The sequence below is a fragment of the Simochromis diagramma genome, unplaced genomic scaffold (assembly GCF_900408965.1).
Source record: "Simochromis diagramma unplaced genomic scaffold, fSimDia1.1 OVJJ01000596.1, whole genome shotgun sequence".
Taxonomy (NCBI): domain Eukaryota; kingdom Metazoa; phylum Chordata; class Actinopteri; order Cichliformes; family Cichlidae; genus Simochromis; species Simochromis diagramma.
In genome coordinates, this window is record NW_024387245.1 from 23,591,038 (window position 1) to 23,609,388 (window position 18,351).

General features: G+C 38.7%; 2 protein-coding genes across 3 annotated transcripts; both read right to left on the bottom strand.

Annotated features, from left to right (window-relative positions):
* Window positions 1–1,477: 1,477 nt before the first annotated feature.
* dnajc25 (DnaJ (Hsp40) homolog, subfamily C, member 25) lies at window positions 1,478–6,644 on the bottom strand. The gene is made up of 5 exons (XM_040053397.1): window positions 6,240–6,644; window positions 3,908–4,060; window positions 3,438–3,808; window positions 3,251–3,350; window positions 1,478–2,388 (listed from the first exon to the last, which is right to left on the bottom strand). The coding sequence occupies exons 1-5, from the start codon at window positions 6,627–6,629 to the stop codon at window positions 2,266–2,268; spliced, it is 1,137 nt and encodes a 378-aa protein (XP_039909331.1). The 5' UTR covers window positions 6,630–6,644; the 3' UTR covers window positions 1,478–2,265.
* Window positions 6,645–10,032: 3,388 nt separating this feature from the next.
* On the bottom strand, window positions 10,033–15,347 carry LOC120747488 (GTPase IMAP family member 5-like). Of its 2 annotated transcripts, XM_040053399.1 has the most exons (5): window positions 14,841–15,345; window positions 14,428–14,502; window positions 13,965–14,039; window positions 13,588–13,695; window positions 10,033–13,367 (listed from the first exon to the last, which is right to left on the bottom strand). In XM_040053399.1, the coding sequence occupies exons 1-5, from the start codon at window positions 14,947–14,949 to the stop codon at window positions 12,739–12,741; spliced, it is 996 nt and encodes a 331-aa protein (XP_039909333.1). In that variant the 5' UTR covers window positions 14,950–15,345; the 3' UTR covers window positions 10,033–12,738. The 2 variants fall into 2 exon arrangements, with proteins under 2 accessions (XP_039909333.1, XP_039909335.1); XM_040053401.1 differs by lacking the exons at window positions 13,965–14,039; window positions 14,428–14,502 and having other exon boundaries at window positions 14,841–15,347.
* Window positions 15,348–18,351: the final 3,004 nt, after the last annotated feature.

Below are 18,351 nucleotides of genomic sequence, written 5' to 3' on the forward strand. Positions count from 1 at the left end.
ACACAGAATGGTTCGTGAAGCTTGGTGAGTCACAAGAGATGTTATAGTTTTCTTCTCAGTTTCTGATTTTAGATCAGTTTAGTTTATATGGAGGTCTGTGAAGGATATTAAAATATATTAATTTATATGCTCACCATAAACTTATAGTACACCTTGCAAGTACTGGGTCGAAGCCCACTTGCCTCCAGAATTGTCTTAATTCTTCATGGCAGATTCAGCAAAGTGCTGGAAACCTTCCTCAGAAATTTGTCCATATTGACATAATGGTGTCACATGACTGCTAAACAGCCATGGTGTGAATCTCCTTTTCCACCCAAAGGTGCTCTACTTGAGTACACAGAGCTATATGTCATATTCCAGAATCCAGTAACTGGGATCATTAAGGGATGGATCTGGTCAGTAATAACACTCAAGCAGGCTGTGGTGTTTAGATAATGCTCAGTCTGTACTAAGGGGCCCAAAGTGTACCAAGAAAATATCACCATCACAGCACTAACACCAGCCTTAACTGTTGATACAAGGCAGGATGGATCCATGTTTAAGGTTTTTATGCCAAAGTTTCCTGTTCTTTGGTGACAGGAGTGGAACCCAGTGTGGTCTTCAGCTGCTGTAGTCCAGAGATGCTCTTCTGCATACCATGGTTGTAATGAGTGGTTGTTTGAGTTGCCATTGTCTTCTGGTCTCTGGTATCAAGAAGACATTTTTAACCGCTCGATATTTTCTGTTTTTCTGACCGTTCTCTGTAAACCTTGGAGATGTTTTTTGGGGAAAATCCCAGCAGGTCAGCAGCTTCTGATATATTCAGACAGCCTGTGTGACACCAACAAAGATGCAAGTCAGGTAAATCACCTCTCTTCATCACTCTGATGCTCGATTTGAACTTCAGCGCCTTGTCTTCACCATGACCGAATGCCTGACATTGACTGATAATTATATCTGGGTTAACAAGTAGCTGAGGTTTGAATCAGGACTCGTCCTTGGCAGTGCTAATTGGTACTACATATCCGACCAATCATGCTGTTGTTTTCAAGGCAGAAATTAATTTCAGAACAGTTTTTTTTAGTATCAGGTTATAAACATGTTTGTTTTAACTGTGGACTCATTCACTTTTGGAGCCAGCCTCCAGTGGACATTAGAGGAACTGCAGTTCTGGTACTTCTATTAAACAGCAGCTGCTTTACTTCAGACTTGAGGGTTTAAAGCTCCACCCCTCTGACATGTGAAAGAGGAAACAAGTGTTTCCGTTAAAGTTTGTAAAAGAAAGCAAGCCAGCATGACTTGAACTGAATTTGTGGTTAATGAAGCAACTTCATTAACCACAAATTACTTAAAATAACCAGACACTCTTTAACTCATGATGAGTCAAATAGAGTAGAGATGTATCTGAATATAGCATGACAATTTTATGCATTCTCCTTGCAGTGTTTGATTAGCTCTCAGAAAACTTGTGTTCATACACCAAAAACCACAGGGCAGGTTAATTTCAGAGTGACTTTAATTTCGCTTTGCCACTGAAAAAAACGAAATGTGGAAACAATAAATAACACAGAGTAAAATCAACCTCTGAAATGCAGTAAACAGTAAGCAGCCACCTGAACTTCTGAGGAGAGCGATGATGATGATAAAAAGAGTCAGCGGGTGACAAAGATCAGCTGTTGTGAAACCGCAGCTGTGACTTTGGTTTCCATTTACACAAATGTATACCAAAACACCACGTCTCATTTTCTTCAGATAAAAAAAGCTTCAGCAGCACATCAGAGACAGAAAAGCCCTGGAAGAAATAACGCACTGAAGCTGTTTCTTATGCACTCAAACAGCTTCTGATTGATGTTTCTAACCGTCGCTGTCTTACCAAAGGACACTTTGGTATAATAACCAGCAGCCGCCTGGTTATTCATCCAACAGAAAATCACTTAATAACACCTCAGGCTCCAAAAGTCACTCAATGTGTTTTTACCAGCAGGAGAAAACCAAAAATACTAATAAAAAAAATTACTGAATCATTATTAAACTTCCCTCTACTTAGTTTGGAAAACAAAAACATAATAAAAAATAGCCATGATATAAAAAAATTACTGAAAATCTCAAGCTTCAGCTCACAGTTTATTCCCTCCGTCGTCCTGTCAGAGGCCCGAATGCTATGAAAATATCTCTGCTATATAATCTTTCTGTACAGGTACGTTTCTCACACAGCGCGGCGTCCCTCTGTGTGTGTGTTGGCACCGAGGCAGGCGTGTCTGTCATCGAGGATGCTTTCTGTGCCGCTCAGTCGTCGATGAAGGTCAGCCGGCCCGGCCCCTCGTTCTTCATCCAGCGGCGGTACCGCTTCATCCTCGTGTCGGTTGCCATCTTCACCTTCATCTCCTCCTCCTGCTCTTTTCTGTACACCTGAAAGACAAATACATTTTAAGATAATGTATGGAACTGAACAAATATTCGCTAAATTAATTCAGCACAGCGAAAATAGGATAAAAATAAAAAACGGAATGGCACAAAATGTCCCACTAGGATCCTCGAAGGGCTAATATATTGACAGAGGATGCAGTATCTGAAACCATAAGGCTGTACCAAAGCTCTTCCCATCACAGCTATTGGGTCTAAGAATTCTGCACGGGCAAAAGAGGTGAAGCTGGAAGCAGGAGCTACAGGTAGGTTTGTTTCTGACTGGTCAGGAGTAACTGCTGAAAGATGCTGACTACACGACAACAACATGACTGATTTCTGGAAAGCTGCCACACTCTTAAGGTATTTACACATCAGACACGTAAAAGACGCTCACACAGACATAATTTTATTGGATGAATTTGCAGCGATCTGAATAAACTAATCTGACCAATCACCGGTATGCAATAGCCTTTACTTTGAAAGTCCAGTCTGGCTAGTTCCATTCCTTTCTGTCAGGTGATTCCCTGATATCATTAAACTGTTTCAAATCTTTCATCTCACAGTTTGGATGTAGAGCACCACTGTCTTAGACTGCAGCTGCTGACTGTAGTCTTAACCTGGCCCTGCTATGCAGAGTTTACTGAGGCTGCAGAAAAGGACAAGGTCCATCATCACCAGCTGCAAGTCTGTGCAACACCTGAAAGACCTGTGGTCAAACTAACACCAGCTGCCTTTAAAGGATGGAGCTGGATTAGCTTTTATTCATGAAGTAAGTAAGGACGAAGAAACTAAAAACATACCAGGAATATCCAAGGAGGAGGCTGTAGGAGGGAAGAAGCAAAAGAAAGAATTGACTGCGACCAACCTCGAAGTTTTCTTTGATCCAGAGCTGTTTGTCCAGGAAGGTCCGCTTGGTGCTTTCCTCCAGGCGGTCAAACTGAGTCTGGGACAGCTTCATGTACCTCCTGAGGATAAAGCAAGGTGAGAAACTTCTAAACATGTTTCATGTCATTCATCCCGGCATTCATATTGTTGCTTAAGCCTGAGCTGACCTGATGATGTAGAGCTTCTCCTCATCTCCATACTCCTCTCTGCAGATGGTGAAGCGGTACACCCAGGACACGTACCACGCCACGTAGTAGGTCAGGTAGTACGGGAAGAGCACGATCTGACACAGCAGGATGTCCGACAGGTTGGGCTTCTGGTAACCCCCTTTGATGTCTATCTTGTTTTTGATGATGTCGCGGATCACCTCTTCCTCCTGCTCCCGGATCTCCTCCTTGGAGCGTCGGTTCTTGCCTTTTTCCTTGGTGCGGTTGAGGAGGCCTTGCTGCTTGGCGATCTCCGTGGCCTGGATGCGGTACTTGGGAACGGTCATCAGGTAGTTGATGGCCTCGTTGTAGCTGCTGTGCCAGCTGTAGTACTGCAGAGAGATGGGAACAGGTTTGTAAATAAGTCAGATGATGTTCAGCAAACCATGGCTTACTCAATATCACCTGGCTTACTCAGTATGCGGTCTTACCTGGAAGATTGAGATGGCACAAATGGTGACCAGGACGACGACCCGGACGTCCACTTTGGGAGCGAGCCGTCGGCGATAGTAGGCATAGTAGTGCTGGTAGTACTCCTCAGGGTGGTCCAGCATGTAGTCGTAGTCCCGCCGCGTGTCCTCATCCTGCACACACAAAGATCAGCAGGTTTTAATTCCTCCAAGAATTAAAACACCTATGAGAACTGAGTTTGTTAATCTGGAGTGAGGAAAATACTGGTTTTCTGTCTTAGGAGAGCTAACAAGCTCTGGGTCAAATACTGGTTTCCACTCATCCTACTCCTCTCATGCTGCATTTCATTTTCTCTGTCAGTCAATATAAAGCATATATTAGAGCACATTAACTGGCAGAAATTGCTTTTATAATTTTATAATCTGACAGATCACTGGACACTAAATGTGTTTCTTTCAAATAAAATAAAGCTACAGTACCCGTCCTAACTCTTTATCAGCCAGTTCTCCTGCACTGAAAAATTTACTGTAACAATCAACTCATCACAAAAGTGTTTTGTCAGGTGGAGGTCTGGACTCTGCGAGGGGCAGTCAAGTTCTTCCACATCAACCTTGCTTTAGGCACTGGTGCGAAGTCAGCGCTGAAGCATTGAGGGTCCCTTTCACTTGCATCCCACGGTTTGCATCATGCTGGGTGATGTTAGGCTTGGATGAGGCTGCTCAGCCATGGAAACCTATTCCATGAAGTTCTCTACACACTGTTCATGAGTTAATCTGAAGACCACATGAAGTTTGAAGGTCTGCAGCGTTTGATGCTACAGTAAGTTGTTGATCTCTCTGAACTGTCCGCCTCAACATCCACTGACATGGCAACAACTGGAACATTTGAATTCAATGATTTGGATGCGTGACTTTTGGCAATAGAGCATACGCCAGTGGATAGAGTATAACATGGAACAAATGATTAGTTCTTAAAAAATTACATTTTTCGTTAAAAGCAACACTGAGGTCAATTACAGAAATAATTTTAAACTGTTCAATACATTTTATTTTATTCTATTTTTTTCTTCTTTTTTTTTTTTACTGAACTTTATGCAATTGATTGTGATTATTAAACTTTACCTGCAACTCTAGACTCTGGTTGAATGTAAATGACAAAGGTGTTGAATTTAAGATTATGTACTTTATCTCTATAGTAACTACCAATAAAATGAACAGCCGGATGATGAAATGTCAGGCCTTTCAGCTCACAACTTATTAATAACAAAGTCGAGATGAACATGAGTCCTAAAAATACACGTATGTGCGGCAACTTTTAAAGTTTTGAACATGGGTGTAAATCAGCTATGAAATACATCATGTTTATGCATGTGTCAGCTCTGATAATATTTAATGAGAAAAGTAAACAATATTCATGTTCATGTGACTCATTTATGTGAAAATGACAGAGAATGCCTGCATTATACTTATTTTTTTCTTTAATTTGACAAGTGGTGTCTAATTTTTGTGTTTTCCTTTACCTAAAGAAATACATTTTTCATAAATTTGTACATGGATGCATAAATCTGTACAAACTGTTGCACAAAAATTCACCAGAATACAAGAAATAAAGAGTCGGACACTCAGAATACTCAGAGACGACCTCTGTAAGCCCCAGTTTTGATAAAATCTGTTATCAGAAAATATCAGTGCTTGTATTGCATGCATTTAATTTGTTTGTGCTCCTTGCCCAGCTGTCTGAAGCTTTTTACCACGTTATTACTTTAAAACCTGTCATGTTTTAAAGATTTATTTTGTTTAAACATGTTTTTGTAATGGGTTTAAAAGCGAAACTTCTGCTTATAGGTTTGAATATATCCCAACTCTAAAGCACAAGTCTCTACCCCTCTGCAGACTTCTGGAAGCTGGCCAATCAGAGGAAAGTTAGCTTTTTGGACAAATGGCCTTAAAGAGACAGCTCTTTGCTTACAGGATGAACTGACCAGCACAAAGGCCCAGTTTTTGGAGTATGAATCATGCAAGGTTACTCTAGAAAAGTTCAAGGTTACAAATATGGAAATAAAAATAACTTAAAAATAGTGGAGCGCTATTAAGACGGTCAAATATCAGAGGATATATTACAGGATCGGAAGCACAAGCTGACTTCATGTCTATTTTAGGACTATCAGAGCAGTGAAGAATTAAACCTGCAGCACAGTTTGAGGTAATACAAGATTGGATCAAATAGACATGATGGCACAAATAGTTTCCGGTGGATATTACAACAAATGAAACTTTTATGAGGAAATTAAAAAACAAAACAAAACAAAAAAACACTGTAAAGCTTTCAAACTTCCCACACTCTCGGACGAACCTTTAACGTCTCGTACGCGGTCGCGATGAGCAGGAACTTGGTGTGTGCAGATTCCTGGGTCTCCCCCTCCAAGCCCGGCTCCCCCGGCCTGAACCGGTCCGGGTGGTACCGCCGGGCCAGTTGACGGTAAGCCCGGGCGATATCCGACTTGGAGGTCTCCCGAGTGACACCGAGCACGTCGTAGCACACCTCCTTCCCACAGTACAGACCCTCCACCAACGCCGAGACCGCCGGCAGGGAGGACACGGAGAGGAGAAGCACCGCGAGGCGCCACCACGACTTCACCGCCCGCGGACAGCCGGTGCTCCGTCCGCCACCGCTCCGCTCCCCGGGAGCAGCCATCTCTGCCGTCTGCCTGCCTGCTGTCCCGTCGCTCACTGCTGACGACATCAAAACGAGCCGGAGCGGAAGGATGACAATCAAAGATCGTTTGGTGAAAAGATGAAGCCTCCTTCATTTCTTTGATTAGTTCATTTAAGTTTTTATTTTTTTATTTTTTATTGGTTTTATTTTTCGGTTCCAGCCTATAATGTTCCAGTTCTCTAAATTAAAATGCACAAATATATGAAATACTGTTTTTTTCTTCCCTTTTTTTTGTTAAGTAGCTACAACACTTTGTCATCTTCATAAACCTCATAGTTTAATGGTTCTGGGACTGTCAACTGCTGCTGGTACGTCATGGATTTCCAGGTGAAAATATTGAGTGAAATTACAGTGAAATTATCATTTGTTGAAACAAATATCCAAAGATGAATTTGTTGACGCTCTTGTGTGGATGATGTGTATCTTTATTTCACATGGAATCCCTTTTTATTGTTTTTATAACTGATAAAACTGCAGGATACAAGATATTTTTTTCAGCCCCTGAGGTGCAGCATATCATAAAATGTTTCAGATCTACAGTGGCTGGCCTAACCAAATTATAGCCTACTTTGCAGTCAGATTTAGCACAAATAAATAAACAATACATGTAATTTTGCCCTAACATCTCATCAAAAGCATGGTGGCGTTGACAAGACTATTCAGGGAACATTCTGGTGAAAGGTTTGATGGATCAGAAAAAAAAAAAGGAAGAAGTTTATTGTCACATGCTGTGAATTTCTTTTCTAGAGTAGTGCACACTACAGGCTCTTAATCAGTGTGATATTACTGGTGCATTGCTCTTGTTTCTGTAGTTAATTATGTTCCACTCACATAGATTTAGTGTTTGGCTGCCTCTGTTGACGCCGGCCATGATGACTGAAAATTCCCCACTTACTTGTGATAAAGATCACTTTCTTTATTCTAGTTACTCAGATATTCCAAGACTGTTTCCCACAGAAAAAGGCAGATGTGTTCAACATTTGGGTCAAACATTAACTTCTAAATATTTATAGGAAATAACTTACTGCAATTACAGTTTTAAAACGACAAAATCTATAAAGAGAAAGTTGAAAAATAATTAAATAAATGATCGGAGTGATCCGTCTTTCTATCATGAATAATCTTTGAATTGAGACTGAACGATGACGCGACATCAAGCGACAGGCTTTCCGTCGCCTTCTGGTGGTTGATTTAACAGTTGCAGTGAAGCGGTTCAGATAAAGCTTCGCACAGATATCAACTCTTTTAAAGCTTTCCCAGTTTCCCCTCTTATTTTAGTCATTTTTTAAATCTCCTTTTAAATTGATGATAAATGTTACTTCTGCTGTTTTAATCTTTCATATGATTTTCATGATCTGCTAGTATGGAGGTATGGAAGCCCGTTTCTGCCACAAAAAAAAAGCATCCAAAACTCGAAATTTTGAGTTATGGATGCTTTTTTTAAAAAAAATTTTTTTTTTGAAAAAATAACTTAAAATTTCTAGTTATTTTCTCAAAATTTCGACTTACTTTTCTTGAAATTTCACGTTAATAACTCAAAACTTTGACTGACTTTTCTCCAAATTTTGAGTTATTAATTCGAAATTTTGAGTTCGTCATTTCCTTGTTACCCAGAAGCTGAAGCCCTCAGCTACAAATGCTACAGCTAAGCTACCAGTATTACAGCCAGTCATGAATGCAGAAATTGCTGATTATTTTCAGTGTGGCTTCACAAATGATGAAATCCTTGTGTTATTAGCTGAATCACATGGCGTTAATATCACCAAACGTACTCTCGAAAGCGCCAATTTGTTGCGATCCAGTTTTGAGTGTGCTTTCCATGTAGATTACTGATTGGCAGAGCTAACTTGAAATTTTGAGTTACTTTTCTCGAAATTTCGACTTATTAACTCAAAACTTTACATTTTTTTGTGTGGTGGAAACGGGCTTCCATATTTGTTTGTCTTGTGTAAATCACTTTGTAAAAATGCTTTGTAAATCATCCGTGTTCTACTTGAGCGCCCTCATGTGGCAGTTTGTGGTAACAACAGAGACCGGATTTCCTGAGCACACGCTCCGTGGTAAGTACTGTAACAGTTCTGTGATTTATTTCAAATACTCATATGTAAAATGAATAGATCCATGGTTTCATGCATTTACACCAAACTATGACCCTGACATCCAAACGTTCCAGCAAAAATTGCGATTCATCAGGCCAGGCAACATTTTTCCAAACCTCTACTGTCAAAATTTTGTGAGCCTGTGTGAATTGTAGCAGTTTCCTGTTCTTAGCTGTCAGGAGTGGCACCCAATCTGGTCTTCTGCTGCTGTAACCCATCTGCTTCAACGTTTGACATATTGTGCATTCAGAGATGCTCTTGAGGATACCTTAGTTGTAACAAGTTGTTGTTTCGTTACAGTCAGCTCCAAAAGTTTGGGCATTCTACCCTGACCTCTGTTATGAAAAACCATGCCACATTTAAAATGTCTTAAATCACCAATCTTCCCCGATCCCGAGTGGCTGACTAAATATTTGCGTTAACGAGAAATAACCTAACCATTTACTCATGGATATATGAGTAAATGTTATTTGTATTGTAAAATTTCAGTTTTGGTTTTATCAGAAATTCCACTTTCTGGGGAGCAGTGAAGAACAGTGAAGACATCTATTATGTAATTACATGTAAATCGCATTAATTTAATTTTACAATTTCTAATTGTAACATCTACTATTACCAGTAGCAGTTTATAAAGATTTAAAATTAACACCGAGTGGAACTGAGTGCAGCATATTGGTCCCAACAATCCCAGTTTCTCATGGGACCCCTAGGGAAAATTAATTGCCCACCACTCATGTTCTGTTAAGTGAGGAGTGAGTGATTTCAGACACAGTTGATATTGGTGGGAGCAAGGCAGGGGCACATGCCCACTTAAAAACAAACAAACTTTAACAAATTAAACCATATAAAAAAAAAACAAATCAGCTGCATCTGGTAAGTTACTTGTACCAAGAACTGGAATACTGTCCTGTGGCCCAGTTTCTGAAGGAAGGGAATAAGGGAAGGAAGAATACTCTGCTTCAGTACATGTCACATTACATGTTGGCATTCATGGTTCCCTCAACTAACTGTAGATCCTCAGTGCCAACATTACTCATGCAGCCCCAAACAATGACATCCCACCACCATGCTTGACTGTAGGCAAGACACACTTGTCTTTGTACTCAAAGGAGCTTGCAAAGAAAAGCGTCTGTACTTCTTTCGGTTGCTTGAAGACGTTTCACCTCTCATCCGAGAAGCTTCTTCAGTTCTAAGGTCAAATGGTGGAGAGTCCCAGATATAAACCTAGTGGGAGTATCCCCCCACAGAGGGACAAAAGGACCCCCTGATGATCCTCTAATCGCCTGAGCCAAGGTGTGAAACTGGGTGTGGGTCCCAATCAGCCAGTCTTTGTACTCCTCACCTGTTTGCCACCACACACCCTGACACCATCTGAACCAAATCAGTTTATCTTGGTCTCATCAGGCCACAGCTAATCCATGTCCTTAGTCTGTTTGTCTTCAGCAAACTGTTTGCAGGCTTTCTTGTGCATTATCTTTAGAAGACACTTCCTTCATGGACGACAGCCACGTGATGCAGTGTGCGGCATATGGTCTGAGCGCTGACAGGCTGACCCTCCACACCTTCAACCTCGGCAGTAATGCTGGCAGCACTCATACACCTATCTTACAAAAGACAACCTCTGGGTATGACACTGAGCATGTGCACTCAGCTTCTTTGGTCGACCATGTTGAGGTTTGTTCTGAGTGGAACCTGTCCTGTTAAACTGCATGGTTTTGGCCACCGTGCTGCAGCTCAGTTTCAGGGTTTTGGCAATATTCTCATAGCCTAGGTCATCTTTATGTAGAGTAACAATCCTTTTTTCAGATCCTCAGAGAAGTATTTGCCACTATGTGCCGTGTTAGACTTCACATGACACCAGAAGTGAAAATGGCTAATTGGGCACAATAAGCCATTTTCACTTAGGGGTGTACTCAGTTTTGTACAGTGTTATACAAGCTGTACACTGACTACTTTACATTGTATCAAAGTGTCATATTTTCAATGTTTTGTTATGAAAAGATATAACAAAAATGTGAGGGGTATACTTGTACTCACTTTTGTGAGATACTGTATGTACTTCACTCAGACCCATCACCACCAGGTGTCGCCCTTGTTCTCTTAACAAATGGTGTTTGTTTTTTCTAAAGCTAACTATTGTTTGTACTTAGCCTTGTAGTTTATATAAAAGGGTAAGTTATGCATTCATTATTAAGTAATAGTAAAGTTATGATTATGTTTGTTTAAGAAATAATTCATTACCTAAAATTACTTTTAGACAAATTATATTTATACCTAATATCCAGGTGTTCCCACAAAATTAAGTCTGTGGCCTATTGAAGCTTCCTCATTATCAGTAAACTGTTTCTGAGATGCACTTTCATCAGTAACTCAGAGCCACTGCCTATTGTTGTTATTTCAGTATTAGCAGGAAGCAGTATCTGCTCTCTATGACTTGGCGCGGCCATTGAGCAACACTATCTTTACCACATATGTTTCTGAAATTGTCAAACTAACCTACTGTGTTAAAAGAAATGTTGAAAGAAATGGCAAACACCTAAGAAATTGTACAGTGAACATTCCAGTTGGCTGAGACTAATCCAGACAGATGGTTTACTAACTTAGAAGCATATTCTATTTTTTCACTATGCATAATATCAGGATCGATTTGGTTTCATCAGCTGTTTATGCAACATTTTTTATTAGGTAAAAAAACATAATTTCAACCATTGCTTTCTGACAAATATAACAAAGACTTTAAAGTGTTGGCTAATAATGGTCTATTATTTTATAGCTAGCTGATGATAGTGATGTTTGATTAACTTTTGCAAACATTCTTTTTTCTAGTTCAGGCACTCCTTCTGACAGTTTTAGCAAAATATTCATACACAGTTACATGTCCATTGCAAAATAAAGTAGTACGGTTAACAGTACCTTTTCACTGATGGTAGTAGTAATGTTATCATAAATGAATGTGTTCATGAGCAAGAGTACAGGTAGCAGTGGCAGTTTATTGCACAGAAACAAGAAAAAAAAATGAACAGTGAGAATATTAATGCCAAATGATAATGTATATGTTGATGACTTTTTTTCTACAATACTACATTCATTGCACATTCAGAGGAGAAACTGAATGTATGTTTAAATTGACAAACATCTGCATATTACAAACGGCCACGTGTCACCTTTGTCCTCTGAATAATAACTTTTATTTGTGTTTAGCCTATTTATTCTGTATGCTATTGGTACATTTATTGTTTAGTAAAACAAGCTATCATTAGAATACCAGATGCCCATGCATTTTTAGAAGGCGGCTTTGGCCTGAAAGATCCATTTAGGGACTAGAGAGGAATTCACTGAGCTAGAGAAAAAGCACTGAGGTAGATGTGATATGGAAGGGAGAACAGTCAGATCTAATGAAATTCGAATTATCAGGCTACAAACATAAAAAGCTACAACTTTTCATATGATTACACAGTGGAAAGTAGAAGTTTGAAGCTTCTATTTTTTCAGTTTGTTTTCACTTCCCCAATGCTCATTTCAGCAAAAACTCGAGAACACACTAATGAGCCAGTAATGGAATAAGTAGAAGCATATTATAGCTTTAACATGTGTTAAGGCTATGTGAGTGTTTTGTATAATTTATTTTTCACTGCATTTCCTGTTTGAAGTCTTTTGTGTTGTCCAAACATCATTCACAGAAAAAAATAGGTAAATAAAATCAAAAATGTATTCAATTTATTCATAAACATTTAATCTGTATGTTGCTTAGGAACCACTTTAATTTCACAGCAAGCTCTCCTCAACATGTTTCTAAGTCTTTTAAAGTTAGTCTTTATAACTGACTGCACTATTTCATATACATACATAAGAGCTAGAGGTTGTATCACCAACTTTGGCAGTCTGATGAAAAATTATACATTGTTTACTAATGTCCTTTCAGTTTGGCTAAATATTCAAGATGAAACAAAATGGCAAATCATGATATCTAGGTTTAATGTAAAATTAGTTCACATGCCATCAGAAAATTGCACTTCACACCCCTGAATCAGCAGTAGCTAGAATAAAGGGCACTGTGAATGTGGTTTTGAGTTTAAAAAGCTTTCTTCATGAAATTTATCAAAGAGCTCCCTGACTTGTTTAGTATCCTTGGAGTTGTTATTGAATACATGGTAACGATTGTTACAAGATTCCACAATGTGCTTGAGATAACTCCTGTTGCCGATAAACTGATCCACTGTGCCTTTCAAATCATCTCCATGTGTAAATAGGACAATTGTGTTTTTCCTGATTTTCCAGCCAAGCTTGTCTTCCAGTTTCTCTAATATTCCTATTTCACCATCTGTGAACCTGCCCAGCTGCATCACAAGTAACGTCACACACTGCCCTTCCTGACAGTACCTCTTACACTCTTCTACCTGTGCCTCCTCTATAGGTTTATCTTCATAAAAGAAGTCTGGGGTGTCGACCAGTCTAACTTTTGTTCCACATATCTCGATTATTTTGTCCTTACACTTGGTGGTGATTGGTATGGAGCTTGGCTTGGCTTCAAAACCCTGGCCTTTGTCCTTGTGGCGCTTCCCAGCAGTCAGGATGGTGTTTGCAGAGGCACTCTTTCCAGTCCCAGTTTGTCCCAGCAGAATGATGTTAAATATGATGTCTTCCTTTGCATCACTGCCCCTCTCAGCTGAAAGTAAATGCTAGATTATTTCATCAATAGTTTCCAATAGTGTTGGTTTTCAACCTCTGGGTGCCAATATGTCAGCTTTAAATAAAATGCAGAAAATTTTAGATCTCCAAGCTTTGTTATGTTTAAGTTGTCTTACTTATGACCACTTTAAAATTAGATTTTTTTAACTGTATTTTCTAAAACAATATACATCAAATATCAGTTTATATGATCTCACTTTCAGAATTAGATGTAGTTTTCTGAAGCACACCCTTGTTTCTTCCAGGTCCTTTTCCTCTTGGCGAGTCAGTCTGCTCTGAGATTGATGTACTGTGATTCCTGGCTCCTGATTGATTGGTATTTTATCATGAAAGCAAGTTTATCTTGTCTAAACATATCACATATGATGAAAAAATTGCACTTATTTACACAGGGTGATCACAAGTTCTCAAAAAGACAGAAAATGTCTTATAAAAGTATTAAATTACTCAATTTATTATTATTCAATTTAAATGTAATTAAAATGTTTTTAGTCATGTTGTGCAAATATAATTTAAATGGTCTCTTGTTTCTTTCATTTTGAGATGATATGTTTCGTGGATTTCTGAGGCATACCCTTCTCTTGTACAGCTGCTTCTTCTGCAGGTAGGACAGTCTGTTCTGAACTGGATGTACTTTGATTACTGACTCCTGAAGAAAAGAAAATACTTTTATCTTATTGCAACATTATGTTCAGAAACCTCAACATACTCGTTATTCACAAACAGACATATTTGGTAATGTAAGTTAATTAAAAAGTATAAGAACATCATGAACTATAGATAATAAAATAAAGACGACTAGCTGGACTTAAATGGCTTAACATAGGTTGGCTGTAGGATCTTCAAAACTTAAAACATCTCAACTACACATTTACTAACAAACATCAATGTGAGATTTTTTTGTCACTGAGAATTATAGATAACACAACAGATATAGTTTATGGTGAAAAAAATAGTAGTGTTATACAAAATAAAGAGCAAACTACTCACTTCCTATTATTTTGAGATTAAATATATTGTTTTGGTTTTAAGCATACCCTTTTCTTGCACAAGTGCCTTTTCTGCCGGTGTGGTAGGCTGCTCTGAGCTGGGTGTATTCTGATTAGTTGCTCCTGAGGAAAAAGTGGATAATACATACTTCTATCACAGTACAATATGTTCAGAATCTCAGCACATTTGTTATTTCTAAGCAGGTTTGGTAACATTAGCTACACATGCACATAAGGTTTTCACACTGTCATTTTATAAATAAAAAAAAAGAGATATTTTATACATATAATTAAAAACATTTAAATGGCTTACACAGTAAGTGTTAAAAAATGTAACAAAAGCAAAATTGTCTGGAATTTGTTTACATTGGTCATAAACGTGTTAGTCATGTACAGATATTTAAATTGACTCATTTTCTGTCATTTTGAGATAAAATGTTTTGTGGATTTCTGAAGCATACCCTTCTCTTGTACAGCTGCTTCTTCTGCAGGTAGGACAGTCTGTTCTGAGCTGGATGTACTTTGATTACTGACTCCTGAAGAACAGTGGATAATGCTTACTTTTGTCATAGTACAACAATATGTTCAGAAACCTCTGCGTACCTGTTATTCATAAACAGATATGTTTGGTAATGTAAGTTAATTATAAATATCAGAAGGTTTCTACATCATAAAAAATAGAGATGAGTAGCTGTCCTTAAGTGGCTTATATAGGATAATTGTACGTTCCTCAATACTTACAAATCTGGACTACACATTTACTAAAAAACACAAGTATGAAAAGGTTTTGTCATTGGGAATTGTATATAACACAACAGATATGCAACCCAAATTCCAGAACCTCTTTAAATTTGAACAAAATGAAAACTAAGATTCTTTCAAATTACATGAACCAGTATGATGAAAAAAGTCCCTTTTTCAAACTTGTTTTATTAGTTTTAATCTTTTAACTTTATGCATCAAGCAAAATTGAAATTATAGGCAACAGTCTTTGACTTGAAGAATTTGTTTAACATTTAAACCTATATTTGCTGCATATTCCAGCATATAAAATAAAAACAGTGTTTTGTGTTTATACTCACTCTTTCAAATAGATGCAAGTAAAACACAGCAGTAAATAAATAAAATCAAAGATTCATTAAATCTATTTTCACCTGTTTAGCAGGAGTGGGGCGGGTGGAGGTTTGCCTGGGGTTGCAGTGGTTATGTCAGTGGGGGATCCGGAGTTTCTCTGTGAATTTCACATTCCCGTGGCAGCGTGCCCGGTACTTGCTCAGATTTGAAGTTTCATTTTTTGCTGCAGAAAGAAGTTTTCTTCCCACGCAGAGTGTACAGCGGATGTTAATGTCCCTTTTTACGAAATTAAACTCAAAGTAATGTCAGTACTTCCAAGCTTAAACGCTGCATGGTCGTACTCTCTCCCGCACTCCGTATCATCCATTGTTGATCTACACATGTCTATTGCTGCCACGGACGTTGCACGTTCGTACATCATTGTCATGAAACACTCTCACAAACAAAATCACGGTTTAGTAACGCAGCATGCTTACGGAAAAGTAAGAGTATTTTAACCTCCTAGGACCTGGCGTTCACGTATGTGGACATCACATTTTGGGTTATTTAGACCAAAATACTCAATTTTGCTCTACAAGGACCTGATATCCACTTACGAGGACATTATACAGCTACTGTTATATCGACATTTTAAATGAATATCCTGATATGTGGATCTCATTTTTCTTAGAAACAAAAATCAGGTAAAAAAAATTCTGGTTATTCTTTGTTTTTACATTCATCGGGCCCCAATATGGCCAAATATCAAAGAGAAATTAAAAATGCATGCTGTGGAAGAGTTCAGGTCTTAATTTCTTTTTTGAAATAGTAATCCTTTAGTTTACTCATTACTTGATAAAAGTAATCGTATTACAGTAATGTGTTACTTTTAATGCATTACGGCCCATTTTTGTTCACAACAGAACATAAATAACATAAAGGTTTAAACTGAGAAATTGTACACCTTTATCCACCAAATGAGGTCATTTCAGAAGCCTGCTACATCTCCCAAAAATGTTGGCATGGGGCAAAAAATGGCTGACAAGTCAAGGAAGTTCAAAAAGGTCTAAGGAGCTTGGACAGAAAAGCGTCTGGATTTCAAGTTTCTTGAGGACGTTTCATCTCTCATCCTTCTTCAGTTCTGAAGTTCAAATAGATTAAACTGGGAGAATACCTAGCAAGTAATTAACTTAACTGATATCAGGTAGCATGTAATATGATTAGCTATAAAAGGGATGTCTTAGGGCAGAGGCTCCAGTCTGTGAAATAGTGTTTGTAAAGATTGTGGATACTTCAAAAACAATGCTCCTCAACATCAAATTGGAAAGGCTTTGCAAGTCTCACTCTCATGCAGTACATAATATAATCAAAAGATTTAGAGAAACTGGATTTCTCTAAGGGACAAGGCCAGAGACTATTGAATGCCTGTGGTCTTCGGGCCCTAATACAACACTGCATCACTCATCGGCATGTGTGTCACTGACATTACTAAATGGGCCCAGGAATACTTCCAGAAACCACTGTCAGTTAACAAAATCCGCCCTGCCATCTACACATGCCAACTTAAGCTCTATCACGCAAAAAGGAAGCCATATTCAAACATAGTCCGGAAGCATTTCATGTCCTGTGGGTCCAGAGTCATTTGAAATGGACGGTTTCAAAGTTTGCTTTGGTTAGACGAGTCCATTTGACATGCTTGTTGGTAATCACCAGCATGTCCTCTGGGCTAAAGAGGAGGGAGACCTTCCAGTATGTTATTAGCACTGAGTTCAAAAGTCAGCAACTCTGATGTTGTGGGGGTGCATAAGTTCATATGATATGAGCAGGTTGGATGTTTTGGAAGGAACTAGGAATGCAAAAAGATACATAGGTTTTAGAGCAACATATGCTCCCCTCGAGATGACATCTATTTCAGAGAAAGCCTTGTGTATTTTAGCAGGACAAATGCAATGCAATGCAAAAGTGCATACTGCAGCTATTACAACAGCATGGCTTCGTCGGAGAAGAGTCCGAGTGTGGAATTGGCCTGCCTACACTTCAGATCTTTCAACTCTAGACAACATTTGCCGCATCATTAAATGAAAAAATAAAGATGACCAGAAACTCTTTAGCAGCTGAAACCTACACTACGGGTCAAAGGTGTTAGAACAACCCAATTTCTTTTTTTTTTTTAAATTGAAAATTATGCAGTTTAATGTCTCATTGCACTCTGAAATGAAATAATAGTACAAATAAACAATTGGAGTTGTGAAAAAAGAAATCATGGAATCAATTTATAAACAAAATGTATTTTAAACCTTTCACTTATCAAAGTCGCCACCTGTGGCACCCTGGATCCAGACCATCACACTTCCTCTTCCATGTTTGGCAGTTGATGCCATACAATGTGGAACCATCCTTTCTCCTATTCAAATGCGTACAAAGATCCTGTGAGATGAACCGAAGATTTCAAATTTTTATTCATCAGTCCATATTACCTTGTTGCAGTCCTCAGTGATCCAATGGTGGTGTTTCATTGCCCAGGCAAGCCTCTTTGTCTTATTCTGATGTCTTAGCAATGGCTTTCTTGCTGCAGCTCGTCCTGTCAAACCTGCAGCTCTTCTCTTCATAGTTGAAACTGAGACTTGGTTACTATGACCACACAACTTCAACTGTGCTTTAAGTTGTTGTCCTGTGAGCTGCCTATCTCACAAGCTGTTAACTCTCAGAAACTTGTCTTCTAATTGAGTTGTGGCTTTGGGTCTGCCAGACCTCTTCCTGTCAGAGTTTGCCCCGGTTTCTGAGAGCCTTTTGATGGTGAAGAGGAAACTGTACTCACTGACGCCTTGACTGTCTTTGCAATTTTTCTGTAGGAAAGACCTACATTTTCAAATGTTATGATGGTCTGTCTCTCTTCCACTGTTATTGCCATTTTGTGCT

Coding starts and splice junctions, on each gene's coding strand:
- LOC120747488 (XM_040053399.1), bottom strand. CDS start 14,949: ATGACAAAAGTAAGCATTATCCACTGTTCTTCAGGAGTCAGTAATCAA. Junction 13,696..13,964: donor AGCAGCTGTACAAGAGAAGG/GTATGCCTCAGA, acceptor CCAATCAATCAG/GAGCCAGGAATCACAGTACA. Junction 13,368..13,587: donor AACTACATCTAATTCTGAAA/GTGAGATCATAT, acceptor ATTTACTTTCAG/CTGAGAGGGGCAGTGATGCA.
- dnajc25 (XM_040053397.1), bottom strand. CDS start 6,629: ATGTCGTCAGCAGTGAGCGACGGGACAGCAGGCAGGCAGACGGCAGAG. Junction 3,809..3,907: donor GTGCCATCTCAATCTTCCAG/GTAAGACCGCAT, acceptor ATCTCTCTGCAG/TACTACAGCTGGCACAGCAG. Junction 2,389..3,250: donor GGATCAAAGAAAACTTCGAG/GTTGGTCGCAGT, acceptor TTTGTCTTTCAG/GTGTACAGAAAAGAGCAGGA.